Source organism: Acomys russatus, unplaced genomic scaffold (assembly GCF_903995435.1).
Source record: "Acomys russatus unplaced genomic scaffold, mAcoRus1.1, whole genome shotgun sequence".
NCBI classification, from domain to species: domain Eukaryota; kingdom Metazoa; phylum Chordata; class Mammalia; order Rodentia; family Muridae; genus Acomys; species Acomys russatus.
In genome coordinates this window covers 2195-24289 of record NW_026131470.1, presented here as the reverse complement: position 1 = coordinate 24289, position 22095 = coordinate 2195, and the positions used below count along the sequence as shown (strand labels likewise).

The 22095-nt window shown below is 39.5% G+C and overlaps 1 gene segment (V, D, J or C); it reads left to right on the top strand.

The window, feature by feature from the left end:
- Positions 1–1324: 1324 nt before the first annotated feature.
- LOC127186215 (Ig heavy chain V region 3-like) lies at positions 1325–1915 on the top strand. The segment is given in 2 exon segments: positions 1325–1370; positions 1455–1915. Coding segments are annotated over 2 exon segments (507 nt in total).
- The last annotated feature ends 20180 nt before the right edge of the window (positions 1916–22095 follow it).

Below are 22095 nucleotides of genomic sequence, written 5' to 3'. Positions count from 1 at the left end.
GCCTGTAAGGATTTCCCATCAGTTAGTTTTCCAATTTTCTATAATGGGACACTGGGTGAGACAGAAGCCTGGGTATGTGATTGAATTGGTTGGATGGATACTCCCAAGCACTGGCAGAACAAATTATGTAGAGAAATTTCAGAACAGATACAATCTGGATACACACAATGTCAAAAACAGACTACTCTGTCTTTACCTATTTGACTTTTGTTGGAAATCTAGGATGATTCCATTCTCTAGCTGCTGAGAATAGAGCATGAATAGCAGGCTGTGAATAAATATGGAATTTCAAGTGTCTCTATAATAAGTTGTAGAGTTGTTTGGGTATATGGTTTGAGGGCTGTAGCTGGAAAACAAAATAATTTTTTAAATAATTAATTAATTAGTTAATTTTTTGATGAATTCTTCAAATTGATTACCAGTGCTACTGCACTCCCTTCAACGGTGAGAGAGGATTAGTCTTCCATGACGTCCATGTCATCACTTGTACTCTTGCTTCTCATCATCTGACTGAGGTCAAGTTAGAACATTAGAATTCCTTTATCTGCCTTTCAACTGGCTAAGGAATCTGGTTGTAGGACACATAACACCTACCTGATCTGTAAATTCTCCCTGTTGGGTAGATTTACTAGTGCAGGAAGGTGCTGTGTAGCTTGAAGGAAGAGCAAAGATATTAGTGATCTCATGTAGTACGAAGCATTGCAGTCTACAACATCTTCCTTTAGGTAAGATGTACCCCTTAGTGCCTTGTTGCGATACAACAACCAACTCCTTTCTAATTGAATTTTTGGCCTGAGCCATAGGAAAGAGTTTGTTGTAGTAAACATGGAAAAAGTCCATGGTTAGAAATGACGTAATCTCTGGTAGACCAGAGTGCTCATGGTCATGTTGCCAAACTGTCCTATAAATGTTTATGATCATACCCTGTATATTATTTCTGTTCTCAGCTCTCAGCATGCAGTATGTATGAACTGATGCAGACATTCATGATGCTCAAGTGCTGAGAATGATTGACAGAGTACTCAGTCACAGATGAGCCAACGATGTCACCCTCTCACCTAAATATTATACATCTGAAAAAAGGGAGAAAGTATGGAATGCGTTTTCTCAGAAGATTAGAACTTGAACCTGAGCATCCTGCTGCCTGACCCAGGTGTTTGTACCTCCTTCTTCCTCTGCTGCACTATGGGTTTATCTAAGAAGGACCATCTCATGAATATGCAAATTACTTGAGTCTGTGGTGGTAAATACAAGGATTCTACACCCCCAAGACATCATCTGGTCAGTGTCGTCTCCACAGTCAGAGAACACAACATCCCTAAGGATGGGATGGAGCTGCGTCATCCTCTTCCTCCTCTCAGTAACTACAGGTAAATGGACTCATGAGCTCCCAATCTGAGGAGGAGACAGGGACTGAGGTGACATTGACATCCACTCTGTCTTTGTCTCCACAGGTGTCCACTCTCAGGTACAGCTGCAGCAGTCTGAGGCAGAGCTGAGGAGACCTGGGTCCTCAGTGAAGTTGTCCTGCAAGGCTTCTGGCTACACCTTCACAGAGTATGAGATGAGCTGGATGAAGCAGAAGCCAGGACAGGGCATGGAGTGGATTGGATATATTTATCCTGGAAATGATGGTACTAGCTACAATCAGAAGTTCAAGGGCAAGGCCACACTGACTGCAGACAAATCCTCCAGCACAGCTTACATGGAGCTCAGCAGCCTGACTTCTGAGGACACTGCCGTCTATTACTGTGCGGGAGACACAGTGTTGCAACCACATCCTGAGATTGTCAGAAACCCTGGAGGAGCAGGAAGCTACCCTGGGGCTGAGATGAAAGGGAAGTGTAGCCTGGAGACTTGCTCAGAAATAATAATTTTGAGCATTCATTTTTCAGCTCTTCTCATAGTCTCATAGTATCTATGTCAATTTTATAAAAGGACATCTATGAGTAAAGTGATGTTGATTTAGGATGCCCCTACAGTACACCAGACCTTTCAATATCCTCACTGTGATAACTTCCATAACCATGTTTCTTACTTATGAAAACATTAATAAATAAAAATCCTGATGATACATTTATAGACATCAGATACAGCTCATAGGGCAAACCAAAGCAGTTTGTAGCAGTGTTCCAGGTTTCTGCTAGAGGCTCTGCAGCAGCCCAGGTGAGATGCCAGCTGTGATGAAACTTTTCTTCCTCAGGTCCCTATAGCCAGGTTGCTAGAGAGCAGCTCCAACACACAGGGTAAAGTGAGGCAGGTTGCACCACTGCTGATTGGTGGCTGATATTTTTCTATGTGCTTTAACTCTTTATCTTTTAGGCTGGTATCTTTGCTATTTACACTTGAATGTCGAAAGATCCAGGCTGGTGGCCTTCCAACTTACACCTTGACAGACAGAGGAAGCAGATTTTTGTGAACCTCACACACACACATGCACACAACAATCAATAGAAAAAACACAAGAGCTCACAAAGTTACCCTTCATGCACATATACATTAACATACAGAGAACACACACACACACACAGAATATAGTATGTCAGCCATATAAACAGACAGACACATTTTTGGATGAAGATGACTTCACCTACTGTCTAATTCTCTCTTGGGTTTTTATACGATCAGATGCAAAGGCTCTCTATGTATGGAAAAATTATCTCAATCAAAATTGATAGAATTTTTACGTACAAAAGGAGTTACACTAGGACTATTGATCCTAGTATCTAACAAGATACTTTCTTTATCACAAGTTTAAGGCAGTAGTTTTACTGTATGCTCATTATGAGTTCAAAGTACAAGTTTTATCTTTTTCTAAATACACTTGTACCTTTTGTGTTCAAAGAAATATTTTTATGTCAAAGTTTTTGTAGGACTCAGGTGTTTCTCTTGTCTCGTGTAGATAACCACTTATTCTTTGTTTCTATATTCTTATTATCATTTCTTATCATTGTATAAACCTGGGCCATATCCTTGGACTGAACCTAAATTGAATGTACTTCATTGATTATTAATTTACTTCAGTCTTGTTTTCCTTCTTCATGTAATTCACATGGAGGTTCATAGAACTCATAGAATATTCACTGCATTGTAGGAGGATTTAATCCTTTTTGAATCAATTAGAAGCCATTATCAGGAATTATAAAATATCTGTAGGAAATCTACCCAACACAGAGAGTAGCAATTATGAGGGATATGATTATCCTTTAGGCAGTAAGAGTCTGTACCATGCCAGATGTTTGGAACAAGCATGGAAAGGCAGTATAGCAATAATAAATGATCCTACTCAACCAGGGACACACCCATTCATCTCTCATGCAAGAAGAAGTGGGCTGCCTCCAGGAAGCTTTTGCCAATCCAGCATGTGATTGTTCCCAGCAATGCATGGTAAAAAGATATCTGGATTTTGAGAGCAAAGAACTTTTTCTGAAATAATAATGATATGAATATGGCCTGGAAAATGCAAATCACCAAACTTTGGTCAAACAAAAACTCATTTAATCATTTCAATTCTGACGTAACCTGAAGGTGTGTTGTTAACTCTGGCTGTGTGTCCCAGCAGAAGTTCCAGTCTCTTCAGTTATAAGATATACTTATATTAGAAAGCATTTCCACCAAAGTATAATTCCTCTAATTTGGTCAAAAGTATTATTAAATAATATCATAGAACTCATTTCTCACCTCACTGTATGTACATACCTTTGGCCCATATTTCCTTCCTTCCCTCCGAGTGTCAGATACATGCCCCATATTTTCAAGCATTTACAGAACACTGATGCAGCATCAACTTTCACGGTCCATTGTATACATTTGGTGCATACATAATTACATAATCCTTATGCATTCATCTCACGACAGACATGTTTTTTATTTCCATAATATAGTTATCGTAGACCCTGCTGCAATAAAGTTTGATGATCTAATATTTCTGATGTATGTTCCTTGTGGGTCACTTTGATCAGTTTTTTTTTAATATGCAACCTACTCTAAAGGCCTGTGTACATTGTATGAATATGAAAGATGATATAAATTCTCATAACTTAGCAGGTTTGGAGATTTCAAGTCACTGTCAATATCACAACCTCTTTCTATAAATAAATCAGATAACCTTGTCCCAGAATGAAGCAACTGCATCAGGCCAGAAATATACTGAGAGGTTCGGAGTTGATGTTACATCCACAGCACCTGCACAGGGCTCAGGGAAGGGATATGGGATGCATTTCCTCAGAGAAGATTAGCACTTGAACCTCAGCATCAGCTGCCTAATCCATGTGTTCTGTACTGCTTCCTTCTGCAGCTGGATCTGTTCCTTATTTAAGATGTACATTGGTCATGAATATGCAAATTTTGTGAGCCTATGGTTGTTACATACAGGGATGTCCACACACTATAACAACATGTGATCAGTGTCCTCTCCACAGTCACTGAACACTGTCGCCCTCACCATGGGGTAGAATTTGATCCTTTCTTGGTTGCAGCATCTACTGGTAAGGGGTTCCCCAATTCAAACATTTAAGTGGGACTGAAATGACAATGCCATCCACTGTGCCTTTCTATGCACAGGTGTCCACTGCCAGATCCAGCTGCAGCAGTCTGGGGCTGAGCTGGTGAGGCATGGGTCCTCAGTGAAGTTGTCCTGCAAGGCTTTGGGCTACACCTTTATTGATTATGGTTTGACTGGGTGAAGCAGAGCCAGGACAGAGAGCCACAAGTTTCCTGGGAGAAGAAGCTGAGCTGGGCCAACATCAGTGGTTTCTGCCAGCTACTCAACTAAGATATTGAGGGTCCTCCACTTGCCACCTGCTTGATGGCCCACAAGATCCAGTACTGACATGAGTGGGAGGACATCCAGGCCTTGATGGCCAGCAACAATCTGGAGAAAGGAATGGGGTTAGGAGAGCAGGCCATGAGGATATGGAAGCAGGAGAGCTGACCCTGAGTACATGAGACCAGGAGAACTGTCCCAGCCTTGAGCACACAGGAGCTGAAGAGCTGGCCCTGCCCTGATGACATGGGAGCAGGAGAGAGGGCCCTGTCCTGATAACACTGGAGTGGGTGAGCTGGACCTGCCCTGATGACACTGGAGCAATAGAGCAGGCCCTGTCCTGAGGACATGGGAGTGGATGGTCTGGTCCTGCCCTGATGACAGGGGGCAGGAGAGCAGGTCCTGCCTGAGGACATAGGAGCAGGTGTGCCAGCCTTTGTGTTAGAGTGAGGGTCTCTCATTCTATCTCCTTCTACACAGCACTTATCAGAAAGGTATTTTTTTTCCCCTGAGGACTCTGGTCTTGTGTTTACTACTCTTTATTGGGAGGAGAGGTGAGTTCCTATGAGAGTTCAGGTGATTCTCAGCACAGCCTTGCTTCTCCTAAGTCCTTACACTTAAGTCCATCATCAGTGCTAACACCTGCTGAGGGAATGCAAATATCTTCTGGCTCCACCTAACTCTGGGTTGAAAAGCTTTGCTTCCTCAGATCCCATTGACCCATTTTTAGTCTCTTGGCTTCTACAAATTAAACACACATTCAAATAGGGGAACTATACATGAATGAAATCATGAAGCATTTAACTTTATGTACTTGGGTGACCTCATTCACCATGTTTTTTCCAGGTGCATCCACAAACCTAAACATTGCATAATTCATGAAAACATGGTCCCAAGCCCATAGCTAGATATGAACCTGTTGGCATAATCTCTTGTGCACCATTTAAAGCTTGTCTTTGTGTTTTTCAAATGCTGATTTTTGTAGCAGCAGAGACCTGAGTACAGGCCAAACTTTGGTATTGTTATTTTTAAGATGCGTCACCTGTCTCAGTGTTTGGTAAAAGGTGACTTGCCTATAGCAAAACAAGAGTGTATATGAAGGACTATAGGAGAGATAGGAACTATGAGAAAATAATCAAGTACAGGTGGATTATCCAGGCACACACAGAGGATCAAATAGTTGCCAGGGCTGAGAAGACATAAGGTTCCCTATGTCAGAATGTAGATTAGTAGAAATAAGTTAATTTAAGTTATACAAGCTAGTTGGGAACAATCCAATGTTTCACATATTAGTAAAAGTTCTCTATGTCATTAATTGGGCATTTGACAAGTTAGAAACAGCCCAAGTATATGACAGAGAGACACTAATAGACTTCAATTTTGTTTGTATATACAATTATGTATGTCAATGCACAATAATTTATAATTCAAAGTGTCTATCATAGTAAAGGAAACATGGCATTGTCAAGAACTATAAGAATAGAGATACAAGATGTTGGTGCTGATGATTTATCAGATCAGGGGAACAGTAGTGATTGCAGAACGTCTGAAAGGCCATAGGAGTGGACCCTAAAACCACAGGGTCCATCTTTCCTAGGTGAAAGAAAAGGCCATGGTGAGGTAAACTGCAACTCCAACCTCACTTTCTCTTGCTAATCCTACAAAACATCTTTGAGTTGCAACAGATGGCTATCTCAGCCTCCTGCCAAGTGTATACTCCAACCACCCCATTGGTGGATACCTTCTAGGTACCAGAGTGCAAGCTGTAGCCTCAGAGTCCATGATGCCCATGACTCACAGAGACAGCTCCAACTGTAGCAACCAGACCTCTGAGCTCACAGATACTCCAAGATGTCTGTGACCTGGGAGCACAGTGTCTGGGCAGTGAGAACTCATTAACCTTGCAGAACTAGAGAGCTAGTATCAGGACAACTAGAAGAATATAAGAAGGCAAACACAACACCACAACCAACATCAAAATAAAAGGAGCAGTAACTGGTCATTATTATCCCTCAGCATCAATAGACCAAAAATCCAATAAAGAGACAGAGACTAAACAGAAACCATACAAGAAACACACCTCAGCAACAAAGACAGACATCACCTGAGAGTATTGGGCTGGAAAAAGGTTTTCCAAGAAAAACGACCAAAGGAGCAAACTGGGGTAGCTATTCTAACTAACAAAATAGATGTTGGACCAAAATTAATCAAAAAAGATGGGGAATGTCACTTCACAGTCATCAAAGGAAAAATTACCCAAGATGGCATCTCAATTTTGAACATATCTGCCTCAAATACACGGGAACCCACATTTGGAAAAGAAACATTGATAAAGCTTAAACCATACACTGATCCTCACCCATTACTAGTGAGAGACTTCAACAGCACAACATTGCCAAAGACAGGTCAATAAAACAGAAACTAAACAGAGAATTATGACCCTAACAGATGTCATGAATCAGAGACCTAACAATATCTACAGAACCTTCACTCAGCAAAAGGAATATAACTTCTCAGCATCTTAGTGAACCTTCTCCAAAGTTGACCATAAACTCATTACAAAGCAAGCCTCCAAAGATACAGGAGAACTGAAATAACCTCTTATCTCTTATTAAACCACCATGGGCTAAAGCTAGACCACAACAAGAACAGAAATAACATAGAGCCTACAGATGCATGGAAACTGAACAACTCTCTACTCAATGACAACCGGGTCAGGGAAGAAAGAAAGAAATTAAATACTTCCTAAAATTCAATGAGAATGAAGACATAACCCACCCACTAAGTGCCTCCATGAAGAAATGGGAGAGCTCTCATACTACCAATCTAAAAGTACACCTAAGATCTCTAGGATGAAAGGAATTGAAGATGCACAAGAGAAGTAGATGGCTGGAAATAATTAAACTCCGGGTGGATATCAACAAATTAGAAACAGAGAGCAATTAAAAGAAATGGTTCTTTGAGAAAATCAACAACATAGACGAACCATTCACCAAATTAGCAAAAGGCAGAGGGACATTTTCCAAATCAAGAAAAACATAAAAGAAAAGGGAGACATAACGACAGACAGGGAGGAATCCAAAGAATCATTAGGTCTTACTTCAAAAGCCTATATGCCACAAAGTTTGAAAATTAAATGAAATGGACAATTATTTGATATGTTCCACTTACCAAAGTTGAATGATATCCAAGTAAACAAATTAAATAATCTTATATCCCCTAAGAAGATAAAGGCATTCATCAAAATCTCCCCCCCCCAAAAAAAAAGCCCAGGGCCAGATGGATTCAGTGCAGTATTCTACCAGACATACTCTTTAAACTATTATATAAAATAGAAACAGAAGGAACATTAAAAAACTCATCCTAAGACCACGGTAACCTTGATACCTACCCAACAAAGAAAGGGAATTTCAGACATAATTTCTTTTATGGTACTGATGCAAAAATACTCAATAAAATATTCACAATCCAATTATGATAGGCAGATTTGGGCCCAGGGGTCCCGCTCAAACTAAGGCACCAGCCAAGGACAATACAGGTGGTAAACTTTAAACCCCTACCCAGATCTAGCCAATGGACAGGACATTCTCCACAGTTGAGTGGAGAGTGGGATATAACTTTCTCACGTACTCTGGTGCCTCACATTTGAGCATGTCCCCTGGAGGGGGAGACCTGGTGGCACTCAGAGGAAGGACAGCAGGTAGCGAAGAAGAGACTTGATACCCTATGAGCATATACAGGGAAATTTAATCCCCCTCAGGAACAGTCATAGGGGAAGGGAATAAGGGGAAAATGGGAGGGAGGGAAGAATGGGAGGACACAGGGATGGGATAACCACTGAGATGTAACAAGAATAAATTAATAATAAAAAATTAAAAAAAAAACACATAAAAATATTCACTGTGGCCAAGTAGGCTTCACCCTAGGCATGCAGAGGTGGTTCAATATACAGAAATCCATCAATGTAATCTATCATAAAAACAAACTGCAAGTAAAGAAATTCACATGATCATCGCCTTAGATGATGAAAAAGTATTTTAACAAAATCCAAATTCATGTTATAAGTCTTGGAGATATCATGGATACAAGGCACATACCTTGTGGGTGGTTTTTTATTCTTTTTTTCTAGAGATAACACATGTGAGATGTGAACTCGCTAGTATGAGATCACTAACCTCTCCCTCCCTGCGGCCCTCTGTGTTTCTGTCAATTCATGTATTTACTGTAAAAGCAATTTCTGTTCACATTAGCTAAGGGCTTTTTATATTTATTCCCTTTACCTCCTGATATCTCTCTATATGCTCCCTCCCTTCCCACTCATCCCCATATACCCCCTAGTTACAAAAAAGGTGAGTTCCCCAACCCACTGCAGTCTAATAAGTTGCATCAGGACTGAGCACATTCTCTTACCCTGAGGCTAGGCAAGGAAGCCATGCTAGGGGGTCCTGATCAGAAACAACAGAATCCATGTCAGAAGCAGCCTCTGTTCCCCTTACTAGAGGACCCACATAAAGACTAAACTGCCCATCTGTTACATATGTGTAGGGGCCTAGATCCAGTCAATGCATGGTTGTTGGTTGTTGCTTTAGTCTCCATAATCCCCCTTGAGCCCAGGGTATTTGACTTTGTTGGTCTTCTTGTGGAGCTCTTGTCCCCTCCAGGTCCTTCTATGTTCTCCACCTCTTCAAAAAGGCTCCCTGTGATATGTTGAGGCCTTTGATCCAGTTAGAATTGAGTTTTGTACAGAATAATAATTACGATTGCATTTTCTGCATATAGACATTCAGTTAGTCCAAGTCCCATTTGTTGAAGATGCTTTTGCTCCCCTTGTAAGGAATTGGATTCTTTGTTAAAATTCAAGTGTCCATTTGTGTGTGTGTGTGTGTTTATTTCTTGGCCTTTAATTTGATTCCATATGTTCTTCAGTTTCATTTCCATGACAGTACCATGGAGGTTTTTTTATTACTATTGCTCTGTAGTAAAGCTGAAAATCAGGAATAGAGATACCAGCAGAAGTTCTTTTATTGTATAGGATTTTAAAAAAATCAAATCTTGGCTTTTTTGTTCTGTACATACGAAGCTGAAAATCGTTCTTTTAAATTAAAGTCCATAGATAATTTTGTTGGCATTTTGGTGGGAATTACAGTGAATCTGTAGATTGCTTTTGGTAAGATTACCATTTTATATGTTAATCTTACTAATTCATGAGCATGGGAGACCTTTCCATCTTATAATTTCTTCTTCAATTTCTTTATTCAGAGAATTGAAATTCTTGTCATACAGGTATTTCATTTTGCTCGTTATGTCATTGCTCTCCAGTAGAGTCTGTGTGACAAGTATTACACAGGCCTGAGAACTAAGACCCCCAAAGAGGGAGAGTCTCCTGCACTAGTGTCTAAAATACTGCCAGCAGAAAACACAGTCTCAAAACTCTCATTTCTGGGAACTATTTTCTGTTTCTCTCTAAATTCTAAGTGCATTTCACTCCCATGGTGGGATTCCTCAAGCATAGCAATGGTTCCTATGAGACCGTGGCCTGGGTCTGCAGCCAGGGACTGTCTGTGGTCAAAGTAGTTCTGCTTCACTTCCACTTTTTAAATGAGACATGACTAGGAATTAATCATTAGTAATTAATTTATACTATGGCCTACAAAGAAATGGAGCATTTCAAAAGACTCCAGGTAGAAATAAAAAGAAAAATAAAAGAGGAAGAAATGTCTTGGCACACAGGTGCTGAGTACAGGTTTGTTAGGGAGAGGACGTTGGCCCTAGACAAAAAGAAAGCACATACATATTAATATCAAGCCAGTAACTTAGGAGTGATCATGTCTTTCGGTTAGGTGTCTCTGTACTCTGTATTGTTTCATTCAAGGTTGTAACAATAACTTCACATTCTGTACCTGTATGCTTGATTGCTCATTGACTTCCTTGAATCTGCTCTGTGGGAAAGTGATGTGGGAAAATGTAACCAAAAACCCTCACTGCGTTCAAGAAATGTATATAATGCTATACTGCTTGGCTGCAAAATACACTCAGATGAAGACTTGTCTGTGTGCCCCTTCGCCTTATTTCTGTTCACTAACGTTCCAAGAACTCCAGATCCCAAGGACCTATCCCCGACCGAGCTAGTAGTCCATGGCATGGTTAGAGTCACAGCAATGTACTTTATATTATTTGTTTCTATTGCAAAGGGTGCTGTTTCTCTATTTTTCTCAGCCCATTGAGATTTGGGTATAGGAGGTGTACTGTATTTTTAAAGTTAATTTTGAACCAGCCATGTCACTGAAGGTGTGCATCAGCTGTAGAGGTTCTCTGGTAGAATTGTTGTGGTCATTTATGTGTACAATCATTTGTGATTAGAGACCTTTTGATTTTTTTCTTTTATAATTTGTTTACCCTTGATTTATTTAGTTATCTTATTGATGGAGATACAATTTCAAGTATTACATTGGAGAGTTATGATGAGCATGAGGAGCCTTGTATTATCCCTGATTTTAGTAGAATTGCTTTAAGTTTCTCACCATTTAATTTGATGTTGTTTATAAGTGTGCTGTATATTGCTATTATTTTACTTAGGTATTTGCCTTGTATCTCTGATCTACCTAAGACTTTGAACATGAAGGCGTGTTGGATTCTGTCAAATGAATTTCTGCATGTATTTACTTGGTAACACACACACACACATTCCTCATATACATTGGTCATGGCTACACTAACATATTGCATATTTTAGAGGGTAATTAAGCCCCAGAGATGTCATTCTCTAAGCCTTAGCAAATATATCCAGGACTATGAAAATCGTTAGTCATGACCAACCATGAATACGAGAATACTCAGCTTCAGGGAGCTAGACCAAGAGAGAAGAGGGTTGCTTCAGGACCCCCTCAACATTTCTTTTATATATATTTTTTTTATTAATTTATTCTTGTTACATCTCAATGGTTATCCCATCCCTTGTATCCTCCCATTCTTCCTTCCCTCCAATTTTCCCATTATTCCCCTCCCCTATGACTGTTCCTGAGGGGGGTTGCCTCCCCATATATGCTCATAGGGTATCAAGTCTCTTCTTGGTAACCTGCTGTCCTTCCTCTGAGTGCCACCAAATCTCCCCCTCCAGGGGACATTTAAAGATACAAGAAAAAAGGAAAACACCACCCCTGCTAAGTCTTTACACACAACCATACAGCCCACCTTTAATACAAATGCTGAATTAGCAAACAGAGTGAACCACAGTTCAAATTTTTCTTAATTCTAGTTACTTCTCAGATATGAATATATTTTCTGTAGGTGGCACTGAACTGATCTGTAATGGCCACATTTATTCCTCTCCCTGGTCTTCTGAGTTTCTAGTACCAAGTGCAGCTTCAGAAGGGGGGAAATTTCCTTGTAGAATGCTTGTAGCTCCTGTGTATCTCTAGTTTTTAGTCTGGTAACTCACTACTTCATCAGTGGTCCCTTCTATAGCTAGGTCTAACAGCTCCTAAAGAATGGACTGTGGTTCATGAATACAATGTATGAAGCACAGCTCACCTTCCATTGTTGAAACATCTTTGCAAAATGAAAAGGAACATTGCAAATGAGAAAAGTGAGCTGTACCTACATGTGAGTTATTAGGACCAGCAGGGGGCACTGTTTATCCACCACTTCTCTAATAAGTAAAGGAGCAGCTGAAGAAGCTAAGTTGTTCACTGAGTGTACTCCAGCTGTCTCTGTGGATTTCATTGCCAACATCACTATGTTCAGGGACCATAGCGTTGTTGACACATACCATTTCCATGCTATGTCCCTGGAGAGGTTATTTGTTAAAAAGCATCCATATTGAGATCAACAACATCCAAGTTAGATTCATATGTTGACTAAAGAGAATACTAGATTATGACATACTTATAAAAATTATTAATTATACTGGAGGCTCAGGATCTTAAGCAATATGGGAAAAACGTTCCAGAGTTTGCAGCTGTTAGAAGAGGTGTTCATAGTCCTTTTGATCATTGGATTACGATAGACTGCATCCTCCAAAGCTCTGAGTAAGTGTCTGATAGAAACGGGATGGTCAATATTCCTTCTGTGCACCACAAATGTGGTTGACTCTGAGGAGATTCATGTTATCCTTGAACACCGGAAGTGTGGTTCACATTATGGAACATGGACATGGTGACTGGATTCTCATGGGGATGGGAGAGCTCTATGTAAGAATCTGAATAGGGTAGCATAGTCAACACACCTTCTTATCATAAGAAATATGGTTGACACTGAGGAGCTGCAGGTGTCAATTGAACACATGATGTGATGTTCACATAAAGGAACATGGATGTGGTGAATGGACTTTCAGTGGGATGAAAGAGCTCTGTGTGCGTGGGTTTAAGGATGGAGCATGAATGTATTTCCTCAGATACCAGAACCTCACCATGCCAATGACTAACATAAAAAAATACTCTATTAGATCAATCTGAAAAAATTTCATGTCTTCTTCTAAGAAACATTCTTCCTCTCTATTATGAAATTATTTGTGGTTATAAATACAGCAATGTCCACACAACCAACAGTGCCAGATTATATCTACTTTTCCACAGTCTCTTAGCACATTGGTTCTCAACTTGGTCTGAAGTTGGATCATCTTTACCTGGTTGCAGCAGCTACAGATAAGTGCATTCCTAGGAGCAGGGCTAAGCAGAAGCCAGAGACTGAAGGTTTCATGGCATCCTCTCTATAGGGGTCAGTCCTAGGTTCTGGTGCTGCAGTCTGGGTTTGGACTGACGATTTCTGGAGCTTCATGAAAGGTTACATGCAAGGATTTCGACTGATGTAGCTTCTCCATTTCCTTTGTGTGGATGCTGGGTGAGTCAGAATCCTGGACATGGGATTGAATTGATTGGATGGGTATTCCAAGCTCTGGCAGAACAAACTCTGTGGAGGAATTTAAGGACAGATCCACACTGGATGCACTCACAATGTCCAATCCAGCCTACATCCTGATTATGCATTTGCCCTTTGTTGGAAATCTAGGATGATTCCATTCTCTAGCTGCTGTAAGCATGGGTAACATGCTGTGAATATATATGGAAGTTCAGGGGTCTCTATAATAAGTTGTAGAGTCATTTGTCTCTGTCCTTTGGAGGGATGTAGATGGGATACAGCATACTCTTATTAATCATTTTTTGATGAATTCTCCAAACCGATTCCAAATTCAGCACAATTTTCTACACTCCCATTAATGGTGAGAGAGGATTAGCTTTTCAGGAGATCCATGCCTTCATTTGAGCTCTTGCTTTTCATCATATGTCTGAGTCAAAGTAGAACACTAAAATTCCTTCCATCTGGTTTTCAACTGTTAGCTATGGACTTTTATTGTAGGACAGAGAATAGCCTGATCTCTAAATTCTCCCTGTTGGCCAGGTTTCCTAGTGTAGGAAGGTGCTGTTTAACTTGAAGGGAGAGCAAAGAAAAAATGATTTCATGCAGTACCAGGCCTTGCAGTCTACATCAGCCTTCAGGTAAGATGTACCCATTAGTGTCTGGTTGTTACAAAGCAACTGAATTTTCTAACTGGACTTTTGGTCTGAAACATAGAAAAGACTTTTTTACCAGGTAAACATGGTCAAAAGTCCATGCCTAGAGATGACATAGGCCTAGTAAACCAGAGTTGTACTACTAATGGTCATGTTGTCAAACTTCCTCATATATATTCATGATTATACCAAGTAGATTAGTTCTGTGCTCAGCCTTCTTTACAGAGGCTTCTGTGTGCAGTGTCTAATAATTGATGGAGATATTCACAATGGATCAAAGTGCTGAGAATGGTTGACAGTGCTCAGTCACAGAAGAGTCAATGATGTCACCTTCTCGCCCAAATGTTAATTTCATATATATGAAGGAAGGGAGGAGTATAGAGTGCATTTCCTCAGAGGATTAGGACTGACCCAAGGGTTTATACCTCCTTCTTCTCCAGCTGGACTAGGGCCTTATATAAGAAGTATCATGTTCATGAATATGAAAATTACTTGAGTCTATAGTGGTAAATAAAGGGATGTCCACACCCCCAAAACAACATCTGATCAGTGTCCTCTGCAAGTCAGTGAACAAACCATCCCTAAGGATGGAATGGAGCTGGATCATCGTCTTTCTTCTGTCAGTAACTACAGGTAAGGTTCTCTCCAATTCCAATCCTGAAGTGCAGGCAGGGACTGAGGTGACAATGCCATGGACTCTACCTTTTTCTCCACAGATGTCCACTCAGGGGTCCAGTTGCAGCAGTCTGGGGCTGAGCTGGGGAGACCTGGGTCCTCAGTGAAGTTGTCCTGCAAGGCTTCTGGCTACACCTTCACAAGCTACCATATGTACTGGGTGAAGCAGAAGCCTGGACAGGGGCTGGAGTGGATTGGATACATTAATACTTTATATGGTAATACTGGCTACAATCAGAAGTTCAAGGGCAAGGCCACACTGACTGTAGACATATCCTCCAGCACAGCCTACATGGAGCTCAGCAGCCTGACATCTGAGGACTCTGCCATTTATTACTGTGCCAGAGACACAGTGCTGCAACCACATCCTGAGTGTGTCAGAAACCTGAGGGGTTCAGGAAGCTACTCTTGGATTGAGATGACAGAGGAGATTAGCCTGAGGACCTGCTCAAAAATAATCATTTTGAGCACTCATTTTTTTCCTATTCCTCCTTACAGTCTTATAGTGCCTTTGTCACCTTTGTAAAAAGACATCTACAAATAAAGTGGTGTTGATTTAGGTTACCCATAGAGAACAACAGACCTTTCAACATCTTCACCAATGGTCACCTCCATTGACAAGTTTCTTTTAAATAAAACAATAAGAAAGGGAAAACCATGATGATGCATTGATAGAGACCAGCTGCAGCACACAAGGGATAACAAGGTGGGTCACAGTGGTGGCACAGCTTTCTGCTAGGGACTCTGCAACAGCCCAGGTGAGGCTTATCTTCCTCAGGTCCCTTTGCCAGGATGCTAGAGATCAACTCAAGGACACAGGGTAAACTGAGGCTGGTCACAACAGGTTTTGGCCATTATGTAGGGGAATCTTCTAGTTCTGGCCTCTGATTTGAATGCAATTCTACAGTGTACTGGAAATGCATATATTAATTGACTGTAGCACCTTGGTTCAATGACTTGTCTAATACCTGCTGGAGAAATTCCTTTCAGTACCCAGATACTTCCTGGATGTCTAAATAGCCCAAGAGTGAATCCCTGAAGCAGAGCTTTACTGCTGAGAAACATTTTTTCAAAACACAGGTTGTAAATTCACTCCAGTCCAGAAAAAGCAAATAGTTCGATACCCTCTAATTACCAAGCCTTTTTTAAAGTCACCAGTCATTGGTTTTATAAATCATAGTGTTTCCTGAAATTATAAGTAAAGTAATTCATGTTCGGTATTCAAGAGTAACATCATATCATTATTTTCATGTGTGCTTTTAGTAAAAAACATAGTACCACTTTGTATTATAATAATTTCATTTAAAGTTTATGTCTGATGTGAACATTGTGTTCTTTCACGTTGAATTGACTGGTCTGTAAATGTTTGTAGGGACAAATTCAGGTGGGGCAGGATGAATTCATCAAAAAGTGGCAAAGTTTTCACCACCCCATGGAATTCTGTATTTTCTCCCTTGATGTATCACAATAACAATCGAGTTCTATGACGCTCTTCCTGAGCTATATCAGATTTTTGAGAGAACAATACTATCTAAAAACCATTTCAGGGATCTTTCTTCATCAGAGTGGGAGTAACAAAATAGAGACCATGTACCAGGTAGTGAGTACAGAGAGACCACTGTCAGTTATAATATATTTCTATTTATAAATTGCATCAAGGTAACATTTAAGTTAAAAGATCTACAAGTAACATATTGGTATTATATAAGGTTTACTAGTAGAATTTTATGATAGAGATTAAACCACAAAGAGTAGATATCAGGTAAAGGAGAGCTGCGTCCAAAATACCCAAACAAAGTCTATGCTAATGAGGCATTTTGGAGGGAAAATAATCTTACAAGGCTGAGATGAAAATGTTTGTTCACCAGCACTGAGAAGACATTATGCTCTTCCATGAAGGTCATGCCTCTTCCAGGCAGTTCAATGGGCAGTGCAAGGTCACAGCTACATTAAGTCCTGCTCTACCATTAACTTCTCTGTTTCCTATCAGGGAAAGCTTAATGCTGCTAGGCATGTAAGGTGACCCTTAGTGACAGCTATTTAGAACAACACAGGTCTAGCTTGGAAAGTATTCTCTAATAGAGGACCTATGGAAGGTATTACCATTCCCAATCTGAAGTTGTGCTACAGAGCTAAAATAATTGTTGAGGACAGTTGGCCATATGGCCAGTGTTCAGCCATCTTGTCCAAGTCTGCACCTTTAAGTTTCTGTTTCTCCCAGATCTTGCCTTTTACCAGAAACTAGCTGACCTTCTTAGGTTTAGCAGTTAGACTAAACAAAGATAGAGCAAGATATTCTGTGTGGCAGAACATTATGACCCTGTCTGGAATTCCCTGTGTTTTGAGATAGCCTGCTACTGGGTTGCCATCGCAATATGCTTCCCTGTCTCCTGCCTTATAAAACCTGCTGCTTGAAAAATAAAAGTTTGAGAGGTTGATCAACATTCAGACTTCCACTATTTTTTTGTGTCTTGTGTTTTTTCCCCCTTATTCAGGTGATTCTCCTCCAGAGCTTTAGTCGGACCCCCACTGGTCAGGGCAAATAATAAAAAGAGCATGGTATTGGGAAGAAACAGATACACTGATCAAGGAATCATCTTGAAGATACAGGCGTATATCCATGCATCTTTGAAGCACTTGACTTTTGATAAATAAATTAGTCATACATACAGAAAAAAAGACAGCATCTTCAACAAGTGATCTCATCCAAAAAGGATGGTTACATGTAGAAGAATACAAATAAATCCATACTCATCTCCGTGAACAAAACTCAATTTGAAATGCATCAATTAACTCAATACAAGGTCAGTTACACTGAATGTGACATAAGAGAAAGAAAAGAATTGCCTTGAACTTATTGTTACCAGAAAAGACTTTCTGAACAGAATAGCAAAAGCACAGGCAATAAGAACAATAAATAGTAGTTCATGAAAGGACCCTCATGATATTGGCAAGCTTTTGTATGGCAAAGGTTATCATAATTTGTATAAAGCAGTAGGCAAAGAATTAAATATAAATATTTAAAACAACTAAGATTTGATAGAAGTCTAAAATTAAAAATCATAAATAATCCCAAAAAACCGAGGTGAAGAAAACAATGCAAATAAAAAATGAAATATGGATCTAAGCAGGGAAATCGCAAAAGATAAAATATGAATGACTAAGAAACACTTGAAGAACATTCTTAATCACCATACACATGAAAATCAAAACTTCTTTGAGGTTTTTATTTTACACCACTCAAAACTCCCAATATCAATAAAGTGATGTCAGTTTAAGTTGACAAGGATTTAGAGTCATACGGTACTGATGGAGTGTGTAGTTGCATAGTCATTACAAAAAATATGAGGCATTCCTCAGAAGTCTGGAAGTGTATCTACCTCAACATCCAGCTATAACACTGTTCACCATACATCCAAACGACCTTACATCTATAAAATTCACAGGAAATGGATGGAACTAAAAAGAAACCACTTTGATTGAGATAATTCAGGTTCCAAAAGACAAATATGTTCATATACACTCTCTGTGGATGTTATCTGTTAAGTCTTCCGTAGGCAGGCTAAAGTCCTTATGAACACAGATGTGAGGTATGTAGTAAGGATCTAGGGGAAACTGTGTTTTTCCCTAGGAATGAGTAAATAGTTGTGAGTAGATGGGTTGGAGATTGGAATGGGAGCATCAGACTGAGTGGGTGGAAGAGGGAGGGAAGTGAGGTGATATGAAGAGATAGCTAAGCCTTATGTCCATCTGAGGGATGAAATAGCCACAAAGCTGAATGCAGTAGAGTTGATGTCGGTGCTGGAGGTAAAACATTTCCACTATAGATCTCTCACATAGTCATAGACTCTGTGCTCCTGTATCTCTGAGAAGGATAATGAATGTCATGAGTGCTGAATTAATGGGCTCGAGTCAAGAGCAACTCTATGCATTTGAAATTCTTTACCAATTTAATATCCCCATAAACTTGTGCTCACAGCAGCAGAACAACAATGAGGAAGGTAAAGCCATGTTTAGTCAGTCGTGATGAAGCCTGTGGCTGTGAATCTGTGAAGATGTAGAGGCAGAAATTAATACAGCAAGGTGCTTTCTGGAGTAACCAGTCCTTTGTGAGGGAATAACATGAGAACATCATCCAAACATACAGAGAGAACTACAACGCACAAGTATAATCTTTTCTTTTAGAAACTTTCAATGTGTTCAGGAGGTTTGATGTTGTCTTTTTAACATTTGATTTTTTTTTCATTTCTTCTTTTATTTTGTTGTTTAATATCCGTGAAATTGTGGAATTACTCTTTGTTCACTGTAGATTTTAAAATATATTACATTTGTGACTAGATGGGTTTTCTGACTGACCTGAATTATGTGAATTTGTTAATATTTGTTTTATTACTGAACATGTGGTCTCTTTTCAGAGAGTTTCTGTGGTCTGATGAGTACAATAGATATGTATCCTTTGGGCTTTCTATAGACAACTGTATGGACATCTGTCACTGAAGAAATCAAGGAAAAGCATCAGTGCTTTTAGGGACCAGTGGGCATGTGAGTTCTAGAGAAAATGATACTAAACCTTGTATCTCCCAAGGAAAAACTGAAGAAGATATCAGAAAATGGAATGATCTCCCATGCTTTTGGATCAGGAGAATCAACATAGTAAAAATGGTCATCTTACCACAAGAAATCACCAAATTCAATGTAATCTCTACCCAAAGTATTTACACACAATTTTTTAATTTATATAATTTATTTGTGAATTAAATAAAAAAGAAGGAAGGGTAGGATGAAGGACGTGAAGGAACAGCGGAATGAAGGAAGTGAGGGAAGGAAGGAAGAATGGAAAGAAAGAATAAAGGAAGGAAGGGAGAATCCTGGCAATATCTTTGGCATGTAAAACTCATATTTTTCCAAGTTGACAGCTCTGAGTCTTCTGTCTTTGCTAAATTGCTCAAAGTGTAACCTGAATTGAGACCTTAAATGAGATTTAATGATGATGCATATTTAATGTGCATAATGGTAAAATGTAGTATAATAAGTTTGTAAAATCTTATTTGGGATTTTGCTCTCGGGATTTGTTTTTTTTACCTCCGAAGAATTTTTCATTATTATTCTTTAAGTGTACAGAGTAATTTCTTCTATGAAAGTGTATTATTTCTATGTCAATGTCATAAATAATGTTCTAAATATTTGTTGAGCTGAGATAGTTAAAGAAACTATGTAAATAAAATAATTTTGCAAAGCACAGGGAACAGGTGCAGAGAAGGGACATCAAGAGTGTTTCCTGACTCTACCAACAGTATATTTCTCTCAGTTAACCACACTCAAGACTCAGGAGACCATGTCAGATGTTAGTCAGAACCTTTGCTTTGAAAGACACCATCGAGGTCACTCCAGTTAGTTTTTAAAATCCATGTCACTCTCCTGGAAAGCTACAAACACAGAAATGACACAAAAGAAAGTCCCTGTCAATCATCAAAAATCCAGTTTATCACATATTAGAATGAATACCTCAACTGGAAAAGTAGGACCTGACAATCTATTCTTATGCAGAGGCAGTTCAAGGCTCTTCATCTCATCTCCCATCCCAGTCAGTGTAAAAGCATGAAGTCCTTGAGGAATGGGCAAGACTGAAGAGACAGAAAATCATCAGAGCAGGGTCTCAGAAGGAATGCTCTAGATTTCTCTCTATCTTTTGGTACTCACAGTCATATTCATTTATTACTATGAGGATATTTAAAAATACTAATCTGATATGAATGTTGCTACATGAAGCACAGCCTTTATTGTCAGCAACATGAAGACAAGTCACAGAGGCTTTGCTTGACAAAGTTCCAAAGATGTCTGGATAACCAGAACTGTCCTTAAATGTTATCTATGGCCCAGGTCAAATTTTGCCTAAAACCTACTTTGACATCTGCCTTTTCCCTAAATTCACTTTGGCTATGAATCTTATCCTAATGAAGTATACACTGGAAAACTTTTTCCCACAGAGGAAATTGAAAGAAGGCATCTGGCCAAAGGTTTGAGACAGTGAGAGAGTTTTGTCTCTGACTATTGTGAGCAGACAGGTGTAAACATCTTGAACATAAAATTAATACTTTGACATAAGGGTAACTGGTTAAATATTGTTAGGTGTAGAAAAGAAAGCATATTTTATACAACAAATCAAAATTTTCTTTAGAATCTGCTTTGAAAATACTAGAAGGCGGGCTTGAAATGGCATGCTATCCAGATATTTTATAATTGAGGACTTCTTAGCAGTTAGCTTAGGTTTGGATAAGATAGATTTGGATAAAGACTTGGGATTGGAAGTAAGTCAAGTTTTTTCTATGTTAAGTATGTTTAACTTCAAGCTATGCTGCTGTGACAGTCATGTAAACACAAGGCTTAAAGTCTGGGGAAATTTATGATTAAATTTTGCTGAGTTTTGTTTAAGAAATAATAATCAGGTAATGCTGACAATTGCTTAGATATTGATAGATTTTTGTTGTGTGATTTATTGTAGGTTATACAGAACTATATGTACTCCTTTGTTAGAATGCTTTCTTGTTCTGTAGAATTTTATATTCTCCATTGATTGTAAAAGATGAAAGAAAACACCATGTAATCTGTAATGAAAAAATTTAACTTCACTTTATTTTTTTCTTTTTATTAATTTATTCCTGCTACATCTCAATGTTTATCCCATCCCTTGTATTCTCCATTCCTCCGTCCCTCCCCCATTTTCCCATTATTCCCCTCCCCTATGACTGTGACTGAGGGGAATTACCTCCCCCTGTATATTCTCACAGGGTATCATGTCTCTTCTTGGCAACCTGCTGTCCTTCCTCTGAGTGCCACCAGGTCTCCCCCTCCAGGGGGCATGGTCAAATTTGAGGCACCAGAGTACAGTGAGAAAGTCATATCACACTCTCCACTCAACTGTGGAGAATATTCTGATCCTTGGCTAGATCTGGGAAGGGGTTTAAAGTTTACCTCCTGTATTGTCCTTGGCTGGTGCTTAGTTTGAGTGGGACCCCTGGGCCAAATCTGCCTATCATATTGTTCTACTTGTAAGTTTCTAGGACCCTCTGGATCCTTTTATTTTGCTATTCTCCCATGCGTCTCTCATTTAGAGTCCCAATAGGATGCCCTCCCCTCTGTCCCAGT